The sequence below is a fragment of the Diadema antillarum genome, unplaced genomic scaffold (genome assembly GCF_040938485.1).
Source record: "Diadema antillarum isolate AM-2024a unplaced genomic scaffold, OU_Dant_1.0 seq00000461_RagTag, whole genome shotgun sequence".
NCBI classification, from domain to species: Eukaryota; Metazoa; Echinodermata; class Echinoidea; order Diadematoida; family Diadematidae; genus Diadema; species Diadema antillarum.
In genome coordinates this window covers 20,520-37,822 of record NW_027271432.1, presented here as the reverse complement: position 1 = coordinate 37,822, position 17,303 = coordinate 20,520, and the positions used below count along the sequence as shown (strand labels likewise).

At 41.4% G+C, this 17,303-nt stretch overlaps 1 protein-coding gene across 1 annotated transcript in view; it reads left to right on the top strand.

Moving 5' to 3' along the window:
• The window catches only part of LOC139733128 (methionine synthase-like), a gene marked incomplete at its 3' end in the record, with an annotated part of 224,478 nt that overhangs the window by 186,690 nt on the left and 20,485 nt on the right, over nt 1–17,303 (top strand). Inside the window, 1 exon segment of the mRNA XM_071643969.1 lies at nt 15,694–15,862. Coding sequence (XP_071500070.1) covers nt 15,694–15,862 — 169 coding nt within the window.

Sequence of the window (17,303 nt, the reverse complement as noted above, 5' to 3'; positions counted from 1 at the left end):
TTTAAACGTTTGAGGTTCTATAATATATGTTGCTCTCAAAAACCTTGTTCAGTATTTACCATGCAACACAATATTTCACAACCTAATGAGACTTCTCATTATGGTCTACACTTGTAGTTGTAAAGTACATGCAGCACCAAAACTATATCCCAGATGAATTAGATAAAACGCCATGTAAAATCCTCTTAGGAAAGCATTACATACAAAAAAATATATCCACAATACCTCAAAACAAAACTGATATCTGTATATTGTTTTGTTTTTTCTCAACATAATGATCAGAATACCTTCATTTACTTTCTTTTTTGTTTCTTTTCTGTTTCTTTTCTTTTCTTTTCTTTTTTTTCACTTTTCAACAAAGTCACCAAATCTTGCAGGCGGTTTGCTTATTCTGCCCGATCTCGTCTTCAGAAAGGACTCAGAATTACTTATGCCCTTCTTTTCTGTTTGAGGATTTGCTTTTCCTTGGGGCTTGGTTTGTTTGTCAATGACATTGTCTTGCGTGTGACCTTGGCGTTTAGTCACAACAGTACTTGGGGGATGATGCATCTCTTTTTTCTCACTCCCATTTGCATGGGGTTGCACTTTCTGGGAGACTGTTTTCTGCGTGGTTGGGTTGTCATGGTCAGCACTTGGTGGGAGTTCGTCCGTCCTTTTGAGATCTACTCTGTTCCTTCTCAGGAGTAAACCTGCATCTGTTTCGACTTCGTACGATCTCTCGTCGAGTCTTCTATGGACGACTGCCTTCTGCCATACTGTGCTTCCTGACTTGTATGGCTTGAGACGCACAGTGTCTCCCTCCTCTAGTATTGGCAAGTCCTTGGCATGCCGATTGTAGTAATCAGCCTGCTTCCGTTGTTGGGTCTTTATTTTTCTTCTGTCTTCGCCAAGTATCTCTGCACCTCGTGGTTTCAAGAGGGTTGATGTAGTGGGCAGGAGCGTTCTGGTTCTCCTTCCATGCAACCTCTGTGCTGGACTACTGTCGACACCTTGATTGGGGGTGTTATGGAGCTCCAGCATCGCCAAGTAGGCGTCACCTTTGGACTGCGAGGTTTTCTTCAGCAGCCTCTTTGCAGCTTTGACTGCAGCCTCCACTTTGCCATTCGCTTGGCTATGTTTTGGTGAGATCGTGATGTGGTCAAAGTACCATCTCCTGGCAAATTTTGTGAAGTCGTCAGATGAGTATTGTGGTCCGTTATCGCTGATTACGGTGCTTGGGATGCCATATCGGGCAAAGTGGCTCTTCAATTTCCTGATGACCGTTCTGCTGCTGAGGTCGTACAGTCTGTCGATTTCCCAGAAATTGGAGAGGTAGTCGACGGTGACAAGGTAATGCTTCTTGTTCAACTCGAAGAGATCTGTTCCCACTTTCTCCCATGGTCGGTCTGGTATGTCATGTGGCATTAGTGTTTCTTTTTGATTTCGTTGTTCATACATTCGGCAAGCTTCACGTTTGGATGTACTGCTTTACGTCGGCATTCATTCCTGGCCAGTAAATGCGTTCCCTAGCCCGTCTGAGAGTTCCCTCAATCCCAAGGTGGGAGGTGTGAAGGGTTTCCTTCATTTCCTTACGGAGGGTTATCGGAATGACTACTCTCTCCCCTCTGAATAGTATTCCGTCTTGGACACTCAGCTCGTCAAGGATGTGGAAGTATGGTTTGGCTGCTTCGGGAACGTCTCCTTTACGTTCTGGCCACCCATTGTGAATTACCTGCTTGACGATTTGCAGTGTATCGTCATCGTTAGTATGGCTTTGCAGTTGTTTAACTCTCTCTTCTCCCATGCTCAGTGTTTCAACAACGTTCACATCGCCAAATTCCGTGCTGCCTGCATCTGTGGGGAGGTAGGCTCTTGACAGCATATCGGCCAGATGCATGTCTTGCCCTTTGACCCATGTGATGTCGATGTCATAGTGTAGCATCCTCATCAACATTCCTTGCAGGCGTCTTGGTGCCTTGTGGAGAGGCTTCTTGACAATGGATTGTAGAGGTTTGTGGTCGCTCTCTACTGTGACCCTTTGTCCGAAGGTATACTGGTGGAATCGCTCGAGGGCGAAACATATGGCAAGTGCTTCCTTTTCGATCTGGGCGTATCTCTGTTCAGTTGGTGTGAGGGCCCTGCTCACATACGACAGTGGTTTACCTTTCTGTAGAAGAACTGCTCCGAGCCCTGACTTGCTGGCGTCGCATTGTATGGTTAGTGGCTGGTCTGGAGTGTAGTATGCTAGGATAGGTGCCCTGATCAGAGACTCTTTCACCATTGTCATTGCTCTCTCATGCTCTGATGTCCATTCCCAGTCGACATCTTTATGTGTAAGTCGTCTCAATGGCTCAAACATGTCCGACAGCATAGGTAAAAACCTTGCGAGATAGTTGACGCTGCCTTGTAAGCGTTGCACTTCAGTAGGGTTAGTGGGGTTAGGCATCTCAAGGATAGCCTTGACTTTTCCGGATCCACTTGCAATCCTTTGTCTGTGACAAGGTGTCCAAGAAAGGGGATGCTTGTAGCCTTCAGCACAGACTTCTTCTGGTTGAGCTTGATACCCTTGTCCCTACATCTTTGGAGAAGAGCTTCGAGCTTGTGGTCGTGGTCCTGCTCAGCTTGTGCTCTGGTGTCGCCTACACTGTACAGGATTATATCGTCTGCAACGCACTCGACACCCTCAAGGCCATCCAGAGCCCGCTGTAGACTCTTCTGGAATATCTCGGCTGACACGTTGAGACCGAAGGGCAGTCTCTTCCATCTGAATCTCCCAAACGGTGTGTTCATCGTCGTCAGGTAGCTACTCTCTTCATCAAGCTCGCAATGGAGGTAGCCTGATCTCAAGTCAAACTTGGAAAAGACCTTGGCCCTAGACAGATCTGGGAGAATGTCCTCCATAACTGGCAATCTGTGGATCTCCCTTTGTAAGGCTTTGTTTAGGGGTCTCGGGTCGATGCAGACCCTCAGTTCCTTTTTGTCCTTTTTATGCCTCCGCCACGAAGTGGTGCCGGAGGCATTATGTTTTCGGGTTGTCCGTCCGTCCGTCCGTCCGTCCGTCCGTCCCTCCGTCCGTAATGAATTTTGTGGACAGCCTAACTAAAAAACCTTTTGAGGTATCCTAATGAAACTTGGCATGTATGTGTATTAGGGGGTGAAGTTGTGCCTATCAACTTTTGGGTGCACATGCTGAAGGTCAAAGGTCAAAAGGTCAAGGTCAAATACGTAAAATTTCACTATTTCCACCATATCTATGCAATGCCTGAAGATATTTTCTTTAAACTTAGTGTATGCATGTATTACCCAATTAAAATTCTATGGTGAAAGTATGGGGTCATGAGGTCAAAGGTCAAAAGGTCAAGTAACAATATTAAACTTCACTTTTTTTTTCTCCGTAACTTATAAATTGTTCCAGGTATCTTCATGGAACGTAGTATATATATACATGTACTGACTGGCAGTGATTATCTAGAGAATTTAGGGTTCATGAGGTCAAAGGTCAGGGGTCAAAGGGCAACACTTCAACATTTTACTATTTCCCTCATATTTATGCAATGCCAGCAGGATTATTTTTTTTTTTTTTTACACTTGGTGTATGCATGTATAGCCTAATAGAGATTCTCTGGAAACTTTTTTTTTCGTTTTTTTTTTTTTTTTTGCCTCCAAGGTCAAAAGGTCAAAGATCAAGGGAAAGTGCTGAACTAACTTTTTCCTCCGTATCTCAAAAGTGGCTCAAGTTATCTTGAAGCTTTCTACATATTCATGCATGTTCTGCCTGACAGTGATTATCCTATGAATTTTAGGATCAAAGGCCAGATGAAAATGGTAACAATGTACTTTTCAATACAGAAATTGCACTTTTTCTCCATACCTTGAAAATTACTCAATGCATAAACTTATGAATGGGCAAAGTCAAGTTTAAGTCCTTAAATCCCCAAATACATGCTCCCCTATTCATCCAATTAAACCTAGGTCAAGGAAGTTGAACATTCAACACATTTGTGACAAACTTGTCATTTCAATATTTTGCCAATTTTGTGAAAATGTAATCACACATTGTCCACATGTACTATAGACCTTGGAGAATCATGAATTATGGCGGAGGCATACCAGTCGCCTTAGCGACATTTCTAGTTCTTGATGACAACAAGTCTGCTGCACCACGGGGTTGGTTCTTCAACCTTGGTTAGAATGCCTTGATCGACCAGTTTAGTGAGTCCAGCTCTTACTCTCTGCTTCATTGCAACTGGTACAGGTTTAGCATTACACTGTGTAGGGGTTACATCGTCCCTGGTTGTCAACTTGACCTTGCCAGGTAGTTTTCCAGGAGTTTGCTCATCGAAGACGTCACTGTAATTCTCCAAGACACTTCCAGAACCAACAACGTTCACATGAGTGAAGTTCTCATAGTGTACTGTTATCAATTTCATCTGCTGTGCAGCTCGACCACTCAGGAGAGGTACCAGGTTCTCCTTGACTACAATGAAGTTTACTCTGTACTTCTTGTTGGTCTTTGTGTTGCGTAACACAACCTTGGCTCGACCTTCAGCTTCAAGATAAGAGCGATTGTACATCTTCAGTATGATGTTCTCTTTGGAAATGTCTTCTACGTTAGTGATGAGTCTCTTGGGAATGACGTTCACACTGGCTCCAGAGTCTATCTGGAAGTTGACTGGTCTATCCTCAACTAACATCTCAGCAAACAGTCCTGTAGATGGCTTGGAGTCAGCTGCGTATACCTGTACTTCTACATAGTTGACCGATTCTGTCTCAGAGTCTGTCTGGTTCACTGTACGTTCCTCAAGACTCCATGTTGTGGATCTCTTTCCTTTGCTTAGATCCCTTCTTGCAACATACAGCAAAGTGATTGCTTTGTCCACATTTCTTGCAAGTCTTCCCGTAGGCAGGACACTCTTCTTTCTTTCGTCTGTGGGTCTTGCCGCAGAACTTGCACTTGATGGGCTTCTCACCCTCTAGCTTTCGTCTTGGATTCTTTGTCCAGTGCTTTCTGTCCTGTGGTTTCTCCACTCTGTGGATGGACGGATCATCTCCAATGACTTGCATTTGGGAGGCGGTAACTTCAGAAGAACGACAAATGTCTATGGCTGTCGCCAACTTCAAATCCTTCTTCTGTAGTAGAGTTTTTCTTGTCGCAGCATCTGCAATTCCTAGCACGACGCGATCTCTGATGAGGCTTTCTCTCATACAGTCGCAGAACTTACATGTTTTGGCGAGCTGTTTCAGTTCTGTTACGTAAGCTTCAATGCTTTCTCCTGGTTTCTGGTCTCGCTTGTTGAATATGAATCTCTCGTATATCTCGTTGGTCTCGCCGACAATGACAGAAGTCATCTTCTGGATGATGACCTCAACTTTCTTGTCATCTCCTTCTCTGTCGAAAGTGATTGCGTTGAAGATTTTTAGACCTTCAGGACCAATCGTGTGAAGGAAGACGGCCTTCTGATACTCTTTGTCTTTCTCTTTTAGCTTTGTGATGATCTCATAATTGCCATACATCTGTTTGAACATCTTCCATTCCTCCACCCTGTCCTCCTTGAACCTTAGTGGTGGGGGTGGCACTACATGAAAAGGTGTTTGCGCTTCCGCCATTTTGTATTGTATGACATACAGTACAATTCAACCTGTAAAACGTATTACATCAGATGTCATACAAAGTACAATGTACTTAGAGTAAGCACTTGAACACAAAATGCATGTGTACTACAATGTATAGTATGGCAAACAACTCGGTATGTACAATTGTCAATGTACACACATACCGAAACTAATCAGTCTGATTTACGAACACTTGGTCACACTGTATGGGACTATTGGGGCATACAATGAGGTGACACACAACTCATGTTCTAAGTAATGTACATATCTAGAATACTTTGTACCAGATTCTTCACCGACATGTTTGAAAGGAAGGAAATGTCTGCAATTCCTTATGAACAGTTACTAGTACATGCCGTACCCGTGGGACCTATTCATGAGCTTTAAGCACACACATTTACACATCTGCACACATGTGTAGAACTGGTTTGTGACTAAAAAATTTACAATCAGATCCGTTGGGTCTGCTATACACTTGGACCAACGCCACACTGGTATGTGTACGCTTAACACTAAGTGGGAATTATCTGTGTACTACTGCCACACACATTGAGACTGTTGTTCCTATCTGAATACACATCGGAACACAGTAATTGCTTCAGAGCAATTATAGACTTTGAGTTCTCTAGTCCCACATTAGACCTACATTGCATGGATCTACTACTATAGACTCAAATGGTGCACTGCATCTCAATCTCAGAGATGTTCAAGCTAGGTTATCTCCTACAGTGTAGATCTACTTAGATTCTACATCAAACTCAAGTATGAGGTACATTACATGCAGTGATTGTTAATCTCTAACGTTAGGCCTAATACTAAACTGTGTTCGCTGGGCAAACTGACCAGCTACATAGGCCTATTACACTGTTGTATTATAGACCAACTTCTGAACAGCATGTCTATATCGAGTACATCAACATGTGTATGTAAAACCCTTACAGTTTACACCGAAAACTGTAAACAGTTACAGACTCTGAATATGAGCAGTAATAGTGCATACTACTGTATCACCATTGATTACTTAAGGACTTTTACTAGAGTTCAGGTTCCCTCAAAAATTTCTTTGTTTGCGTCAGAATACGGGCCACATCCGGTTGCTGGGTGCATTGCCTTTGGCTTGAGGTAGGCCTAGATCCTACCTGTGTCCCTGACAGTAGCACCACTGTACTGTACTGTACTAGTACTACTACTGCATAAAACTGCTGGGGTTCACACCGAAGCGTAGTCCGAAGTTGTGGTCTGCACACCAAGAAGAAGCTTGTTGGAGCAGCCTGAACTGTAGGAATTCCGGATAGCTCGAACACACAGTCTCTGGTCCCTGGATCAACGTGGATTGAACGTTACGCCGTATTAAAGAAACACACACGAACTAGCGAAGCAGTCCAGCCAGGTAGGCCTAGGTACAACATCGTGTAAAACGTTTCGCAGACGAGCGATGCACTGTACTGTACGTATGCATAGGATCGCGCTGTCAATACTCGGTCACGGTTACCAACACTGGCAACAGGTCAAACTCACAAAACATGTCCAGAATCCCGCTATCACGAAGGTGATCAGACTCGAGTTCATTACAACGGCAGACAACATTTTTGCACCGCTGCCACCATGTTTTGATAGGCGTTGTCCGAGCGCTGGACACAGTCAAACTAAACTTGACTGACACGATAGAGACTCTAGTATTCGACTTGTCTTCCTGTCCGAGCTCATAACTAATGGGCTCCTCTTGCTTTATTGGTTTCATGGTATTGGTTGCGCGGGCGTACAAGTAGCAGCTTGCGCTCATACATATTCATGTTTCATGCATATCCATACACCTGCACTCTTAGAAAATTAAAGCAAACCCAGTTCAAGACATTTCTGACAAACCTGTCATTTCAATATTTTACCAGTTATGTGAAACTGTCATGAATCACACATTGTGAAGACATTGTACTCAGGCGCGCCGGAAGCAGTTTTGGATTGGGGGGGCAAACATTGGAGGGGGCTCAAGATTAGACCATGCATATGTTACACAATATACACATACACACACACACACACACACACACACACGCACACACACATCTATTATATACATATATATATATATATATGTAAAGTGGCGTATACGGTGGGTCGAAACATGGGGGGAACCATAAAGTAATTTTGACGGTCTGTATGCTTGTGCGTGTGTGCGTGAGCAATAATCGGACTACAATACATTACGGAATGTGATACATTCAACAACGCAGTCATTGAGGAACATTGTAATTTTTCCTTACATGGATTATGGAATGACGGTGTGAAACGATCGACAAATTATATACTGTCAGCAACATAAGGTGAATGGCATAACAATAAAATGCGAGCGAGCGAAGCGAGCGAGCTTGAAAATTTTGATATTCTACAGTTCCAAAACTGGAGTTTTAATTGTAGCTATAATATATTTCGCTTTGGAAATAAATGGGGGCGCATCGGGCGCAACTGCTGGCAATTATTGGCAGCAACATTAGGAGAATGGCATAACGATTCAATGCGAGCGAGCGAAGCGAGCAGGCTTGAAAATTTTGACATTCTACAGTCCCAAAACTGGGGTTTGTAACTATATCTTTCACTTTGGAAATTAATGGGGCGGCGCATCGGGCGCAACTGCTGGCAATTACTGGCAGCAACATTAGGAGAATGGCATAACGATTCAATGCGAGCGAGCTTGAGAATTTTGACATTTTATAGTCCAAAAACTCCCGTTTGTAGCTATATCTTTCGCTTTGGAAATTAAGGGGGGGGCATCGGGCGCAACTGCTGGCAATTACTGGCAACAACATTAGGAGAGTGGCATAACGATTCAATGCGAGCGAGCGAAGCGAGCGAGCTTGAAAATTTTGAAATTCTAGAGTCCAACAACTGCCGTCGTAGCTATGTTTTTCGCTTTAGAGGGAGGCGCACTGGGCTCAACTGCTGGATGCGAGCGAGCGAAGCGAGCGAGCTTGAATATTTTGACATTTTACAGTCCCCAAACTCCCGTTTGTAGCTATATTTATCTTTCGCTTTGGAAATTAAGGGGTGGGGGCATCGGGTGCAACTACTGGCAATTACTGTCAGCAACATTAGGAGAATGGCATAACGATTCAATGCGAGCGAGCGAAGCGAGCGAGCTTGAAAATTTTGAAATTCTAGAGTCCAACAACTGCCGTCGTAGCTATGTTTTTCGCTTTAGAGGGAGGCGCACTGGGCTCAACTGCTGGATGCGAGCGAGCGAAGCGAGCGAGCTTGAAAATCTTGACATTTTACAGTCCAAAAGCTGCCGTTTGTAGCCATATTTTTTCCCTTTTATTCATATATTTTTATATGCATATTTATTTTATTTTCTTTGTTTATTCATTTATTTTTGTTATTATTATTATTATTATCATTTTTTTTTGGGGGGGGGGGCTTTTTGGGGGGGGCAAAAATGCGTTTTGCCCCCCCCACTTTTTGGATTGGGGGGGCGGCCGCCCCCCCTGCCTCCCCACTTCCGGCGCCTATGATTGTACTATTCGTACGCCTATTGGGAGAATCATGCATTATGGCGGAGGCATCAGTCACCATAGCGACATTTCTAGTTACTTTACATTTGATGAATGGGATTCTTCTGCAAAGCGGTCCAATGCTGTGCCAAAGATGCCAAACGACGAAATTATGGAAAAAAATTTCAGAGATGAAAATGAAGGATGTGACGTGGGTAAAGTTCCTAACAGACAAAGTTCAGCAGAGAGCATGGAAAAATCTGCTTCGCAGGAAAGACCACTTAGACCTGAAGTCAAATCGTGTATATGTTCCAGACATTTCTTGAAGGGAGCAATTTAACAGATGGCACTGCAAATGAACCACCGAAATATTTTTACTAGAGCAATTTCTGACAAGATGAAGCACGAAGAGAGAGAAGTGCTCCATCCGAACAGATCTGGGCCAGTTCAAGATCATCGCCCAGATTCAGGCCCAGCCTAGCCGCACCAGACGTGGACCCGAATGTGAATTAGCCACTTTGTGGCAGCAAGGGGAGTTACGCCCAGCCCTTCATTTACTGGTCGTACGAACATTTCTTTCACTAAGAAAGTCCTTAAATCACAACACAGACATTCTCCGATACTGGTCATCAGATCGATCCATATTTGCTTGTGCATGACGAGTTCTGTGCATTTTGAATGTACGATCATAGATCCTACATGTCACAGGGCGCTGCCACCGCACCACCCCGTAACTGGATCAAAGGCTTTCTCTTCTGAGAGTCTACAAAGTAGGCGAAACAAATGTTTCTTCAGTTCAATAATTACGTGGTTTATTGTACTGAATTTTGAAATGTATTTACAGCATTGAAATGAAAATGGTGATTAACAAACATTGACAGAACTGTTGCCAATTAAGAGATACATTGATTTAATGTCATCGCTAACTCCGGTAGATTCTTGGGATGAGATGACCTGTTGAAGTCTCTGCCCCTGGGTCCTAGTTACGTCTAACTCGAGTACCCCCTTAGGCGAAGTCCCCTCGATCCCTCTCTAGGTTGTCTAGACTCTTCAGTCCAATTCAGTTGAAGCTTAATCCAACATTAAACTCCTTGCTCCAACATTAAACGCCAACTTTCGTTGGCGTTTATCCCCTTTCTGCGCAAGTTACTCTCTCCCTGGCCCCTGCCGCAACCTCCTTCGGGTTGATGAGAAATTTCCTCTGCTCAGATTTTCAAGCACTGAAAGTGGCCTTTTGCCACCACCACTTTCTCCTCGTTCCAAATTCTTCTATCAAAGGGCAGACCAGAATGTCGGCGATACTGATGTACACCGAACCCTCCCGACGAACTGGATACACATGTAATGATTTCACAAACAATTTTATGCTCTGGTCTCGAGAATTTTGGGTTTTGCATCCCGGTTTTGTTCTCCAAAATTTCCTTCTTAACTACACTTGTCTATGTAGGACCAATCAATGAATGTTAATTTATTAAACAAGTTTTCTTATTGGAGGAGTAAATGAAATGGTTCACAAAACTTCCTACCAATTGGTCAAAATGGACACACCCCTAAGAGTGAGTTTCCCTTAATTTCAAAGAATTGTTTTTGAACATGGTTTCAGAAGAAGGAGGATATTCCTTTAACGTTAGTTGACCACTACAGCTGGGTGTAACTACCAGTTTCTTAACTTATGCCTCTTTTGGGCTGTCCTCCCACTGGTGGACATTTGGCAGGTTTACGACCCTCGCTCCTGGTAGCGGTCTCCACTTGGTGTGAGTCACCCTCTCCCTCTATGTTACGTTTTATTTCACTCGTGCCCCTGACGTAATGATGGGCTGAGGGGTTACTACCCTCTTGCTTCCTGTGCAGTGTAAACTCATATTAATGGATGCCTTGCACAATAAACATAAATTTGATGTTAAAGGGCTGATGAGAGTATCAGTAGAACTTTCACATGGACAATGCAACCTACCATGTCGTGACACTACATTACGTTGGATCTTTTGTAAGATTTTCCAAAACCGGAAGTATACGTCCCAAAAGCGATCGATCAGATATCAGTATTGTGAGGTGATATAGCTTGATATCGGCTATATGCGATAGGGAGAGTTATGGCAGTGTTGTTGTTTGGTTGTTTGTGTGTGTGTGCGTGTGTTTTCTTGATTTGCAGGTGATCCCGAGTTGCACGTTCCACCTGGGATTTACGCCCATGCTTGTTATGCATCATGTTCAATCTTATAGTATAAACTTTCATATTGCATGATAATCTGAGTGAGGATGTCCTCGTAGGCCGTACAATTACCTTTGCAGAATTGTTTCTACAAGTAACCACTGCATTTCTTCACACATGTTCTTCTTTCCCAAAAAGGTCTTACAAATAACGTAAAGAATTTATTCAGCTTTAACCCTAAAAAGACTGCCTTGGGCTATTTTGGTGGCTCGAAAGACTGGGGGGGGGGGCCTCAAGGGCCCCCCATAAGATCTCGGCCGTGGATTGCGTGATCGCCGCGGAACTTTGCACAATGGTAGTGTGTGATGTAATCTACAAGATTGTGTTTTTAGATTTTCCAAAATAGTCTTCTTTTATTTTATTTTGATTAATTATGATAATTTATGCGAGAAATCAGAATCTTTCATCTAAATCAGTAAATAAAGCTCCAAAAGTGCTCATTTTTGGTATAGTTATTCTTTGTGGCATTCTTAGCTAATGTACTTGAAAAAAAATTTCAGTATCAAAATTAATTTCTTATTTATTTTATTGTTTCATTAATTTCTTACCGGTATGTATTTCTTTGTTTTTTGACCTTTTGTTTTTGTTGTTTTTTGTAACAAAATTTGTCACAGACACTTTTTGAAGCATAATACTCCTAAAACAAACTAATTTTAGCCGTTGAGAGTAAAAATAAGCATATTTATATGAAACATGTGAAAAAAATCAATTTGCATTGACTTTGTACGCAAGATCAAATTTTTTTAGCCATTTTTGGCCTCACATGCATGTACAAAAAGTCATGTAACTTCAGAACCGTACCCCCAGGCGTCACAAATTTGGCATCAAAATGTGCTGGAAACTCAAAAGAAAAAAGTCGTGGAGCATCGCGGCGAGAGCATTGCGTGTTGCAGAGTAATCGTGCGAAATGTCGAGGGGGGGGGGCTCCGAGCCCCCCCCAGTGCAGTTAGGGTTAAGAAGATATTAGTGGGGGTTTTTTGCCAGTAGCATTAGTACTTTTCATTTTATTAGCAAAAGTGTGTAACAATCATGACAAGCTCATTTCACACATTTTCACATAATTTCAGATTACATGGACGAAACATTGGCTTGAAAGTAGATAAAGTGCTCGTGGATCAGCTCAGGGTGAATGCATGACTTGACCTATGATATATGCATGTAATTTACATTATTTATACCCTACAATATTGCCATAATCATATAATCTTAGGGTAAAAACTGTCATAAAAAATATTTAGCCTTCACACTATCCACTTCAGTTGAGTACACTTGACTACAACTTTTTACATTCTCCTGAATAAAACAGATTTGAACTATCACTGTAGCCATTATCTTTAACTGATAACCCCTGTTGAACTGAATTTTCAGATAATGAAGGTCAATTATGTAAACATGATTAAGGGTCAAACATACTTCAGCTTCAAGACTGTGCAGCTTGAGGCAGGAGGCATCTTAGGACATCTGAAAAAATAACATGCAAAATCACTCAAAGTCACATACTGTAAAATGAGAAATGTTCGCTTGCATTTTAATTTCGCGAGCGCCAAGATTCGCAAAATTAAAATGCACACGAAAGTTCTTGTCTACACTATATGCATTGAATGCCAGTGGCAGTTCCAAAAATTTCATGCCGCAAAAACGGCTGTCGGCTCCAATATGCGAAAAATTGCATACTGGCATCACTACAGACTGCATGATGTGCAGGGAAGGCAACGAAGGCAACGTTACCTAGCAACATCTACGCACTTTACTCTTGATGACAGCTCAACTTTGGCAATCTTCTTATCAATGCTAACGGTGATTGGCACCATCATCTAACAGCGCCCCCGCAACTACCTGGTCTACGCACCTTTAAAGGACAAGTCCACCTTCATATACATAAGGATTGAGATAATGCAGCAATATTAGTAGAACACATCAGTGAAAGTTTGAGGAAAATCGGATAATCCGTTCAAAAGTTACGAATATCTTAAGTATCTGCGCAGTCACTGCTGGAAGAGAAGACTACTACAGTGTATGATGTCACATGCGTACAACTATATAAGGAAAATAAAAAGAGAATTTCACAAAACTTTACTTTTTGAATAAAGTGCACAGTTCTTCGACTTGCTACTGACGTATGTTAAGGGTAATATTATTCCCCCTGCCTTCTGAAAGAGAGAAGTCGAGTGTTCTTTTGTTATGCGAGAAAAATGGAAATATGTTGAATTTTCTTTATTCTTTCTTTATATCGTTGTACTCATGTGACATCACAAGCTATAGTAGTCTTTTCATCCAGCCATGACTGAGCAGAAACTTAAAAAATTCATAACTTTTTAACGGATTGTCCGATTTTGCTCAAACTCTCACTGATGTGTTCTACTAATATTGCTGCATTCACTCAACCCACATGTCTATGAAGGTGAACTTGTCCTTTAAGCCTGTCTCATCTAAGCCTACAGCTTACTGAAGTTTCAGAGAAAATGCAGCAAAATCAACTGAGATATAGCTTCCAGAATGTTGTCAAGTCAAGGCATGAATGGGGAGAAAATCACCTCCATAGATATGTAAACTTTGCATTTGATTACAATTTCCAATGTAATGTCATCAAATTGCAAAACAATGATGCTGACTCGAAAGACAATTGTCCAAAGTACAACATACTTGTATGCAAATTTGGGATAATATTGAGCAAAAATGAATGATGTATGCAAATGAATGTCAGAAAAAGTACATCATGAAATTCAGTTCTACTTTTTTTATATTTCAGATGACGATATGATGATGTCATGCTATTTTAATCAAAATATTGATGTATGAAATGTTTACAATTCATATGCTTTTGGACTATGCAATAAAAACAAAGGGTTCCTGGGCATTATGAAGAGCTATGGCAGAATAAACAAAGGCATGTTTTTTTATTTTATTTGCACATAGATGAGCATGCGAAATTTCAACTTTGACGCTCGCGTATTACTATGTTATTGGTCAAGATTGACTGGAAATCAATGGATATTAAGGCTGGCTGTATCAGGAATCCAAATCAATTTTTTAAAAAGTGCATTTTCATGTTGCTTATGCGCAGTGTGCGCAAAAACGCGTGGACTGACACACATGCACAGAAATTTTTGAAATGCGTAAAATTGTCTAAAACATTTAGAGAATCAGTCAAAAAGCTGTTTTGAACATTTTTAAATCTCGAACTTTACATCCACTTACAATGATAAAGTTATGACATTCAATTATGAAGATATGATCTATCATTTGACATCATGTTAAAATCACAAAATGGCGCCAAGATGTCACAGATACGTTGATGTTATGAAAAGATGTCTTTTCATCGAGATGTTGACATGTTATACGATGACTGAAAATTTCATGTTGATTGGTCATATCATTGTTGAGATACTGCATTCGTAAAATTCTTCAGAAAGGAAGAAGAAAAAGACAGAAAAGAAAGATTTTGTACAAACACAATAGGTGATACACCGTTAGTGTATCACCTAAAAAGGAAGATTTCGTACAGATACAATAGATGATACGCCAATCAGTGTATCACCTAAATATTGTGGATTGTTCTCACTCTCCCAGTTTTTGAGCATTTGACATGAGATTTGGCATATATGACCATTGTTGTTTTGAGATGTGCAAAACACATCTTTTGTAAGTGTTGAACAATAAATTGCCATCATGGTAATTATATTTTTTTAAATCAAAAGCATACAAAAATTTGTGGATATAACTAAGTCCCTCAGTTTTTTTTAGCAGTGGACTTGAAATTTGATACATGTGCCTGCTTTACAATGGATGTGCAAACTTCATCTTTTGTCAATGTCAAACAATGTTGCTTTGGTAACAACATTTTTTTAATGAAAATTGTACAAATTACCAGCGGATGTCATTCACTTCATTAGTTTTTCTGCATTAGACTTGAGATTTGACACATGTGACTAATTCTTATATGAGCAAAACATGTACCTCTAATCACTGTTGAACAATGCATTTCCGTAGAAACATATTTTTCAGCTAACTCCCTCAGTTTTAGGTAGGGGTATTAATCACACTTAGTGATACTTCTAGATTTCTTTGTTGAATTGATGACAGGAAAGTAAGTTGCAGAAAGAAAAGAGTGAAGCAAACTGTTGCATTTGAAGTTGACAACTAGGAAAACGATCATCAGGATTAGTTGATTTGCTCGGTGACCTCTTGGCCTACAGAATTATTTCACTGTTATGCCAAATTGTCACTGTAGCAAGGACAAACACACTGTCATGCTTTGATCTTTATTTATAAATAGAGTCACAATATGTGCACTGAATATATACTCTAGTATGTTAGAAAATATTACCCTTCTTACATTTTATTTATTTTAAGTGACAAAGGGGACAAGGGTTGACTACACCTGTCTTTCTGTTACCCCTCCAGGGACTCAGAAGTGGTACCATTGTCCTGGCCACAGTGAAGGGTGATGTTCACGACATTGGGAAGAACATTGTTGGAGTTGTGCTGGGCTGCAACAACTACCGGGTTATCGACCTTGGGGTCATGACCCCTTGTGAGAAGATCCTGCAGACTGCCATCCAGGAAAAAGCAGGTCAGTTAGAATTTTCTCAGTGAATTTTGTCCTAACTTTTCTCACATGATATGATTCCTACATATCTTCATAATGAAACACACAACTTTTTTTTGTGTGGATACATTATGTAGTTAATACAGTTTTTAGACTGATAAAGCAATACACACAACCCACAACATATTTTATATATCAATACAGTACTCACTACATAATCAGGATAGGACGGGAGTAGCAAAATCGTCCTCTTTAAGCAGGGTGCCCGATTTCACGATGGGCCAAACAGATTCTCAAGGCATCAGTAACACCTACTACAGAAGCGTTCGTACATGCATGTACATGGTATTGACCAACGTGCGGTACCCCACTTTACATACTGTATACCCCTCCCCCATGATATCACATTATACCATAGAGTAATCAAAACATGGTTCTCCTGTCACTTTTATTTGAACGCAAGACATGCATTAACCCATTTCTTCCGCAATTCTCTGAGTGCCTTTACTGCCCCCAAACGAGATTCTTTTTGCCCGTCGACAGAGAACGGGCAGGTAGGTAATCCACCTGTGTGAAGGCAGTCAAGCGGTACATGTATCCCCCTTTCCATGGTCAACTACATGTGCCAGTGAACAATAGAAATATTGATCGGGTGTGAGGTATGAATAGAGCATGCACTGATGAGCTCACAGAATCTTTTGTTTTACGCAAAACCAGGCACCTAAATGGGGTGACTGGTGTCAGCGAACACAGAAATCTACTGAGCTCAGCTTTGATTGCTATGTACATTATGTACATGTTCATACGAGTATTACAGCAGATGAAACAGGCGCAAACTAAATCAGAAAAAAGGTAAATAATACTGTGATATACACATTTTTCCAACATAAGTAGAACAAGTGCTGATAGAATAAACTCTTATCTTTTTATCAAACCCATTTTACTGGGCATCATAACACAAAGAAAGATGAATTTAGACCATGAAAGCAGGCACTCTTGTATTCATCTTGGGAACCTGGTATACCAGGTTCCGGTATATCAGTTAGTCCCACGCAGGAACCAATTAACAAGGCTCTTGCAAAAAACAACAGGCCTTCTTAATTTTATTCTTGCATGCCTAAATAGTGATGTGTTTCTTTTTCTGTTATCAGTCATAGCTAGGGCATGTAAGAAGTACCCATTATTTTTCGTAATCTCCGTTGTTCGTTAATATGAGATCCCACTCTTACGCATGCGCAGTCAATTCGTTCGTAGCGTGTGTTTCTTAGCGGTCAAGTCGCCATTTTGAGCTCTAAATTTCGCTGATTTTCTTTCACTTTGCGATCTGTCGTGTTCAAGTTTTCGGGGTTTCATAGGTTATTTTACCTCCCCGATCGTTTGGTAGTGTTTTTGGAGAGTGATGGAAGCGAATTCGGGTTCTTCCACGAAGCGGAATTTCCCACATGAGAAGCTGGTTCACGATGCG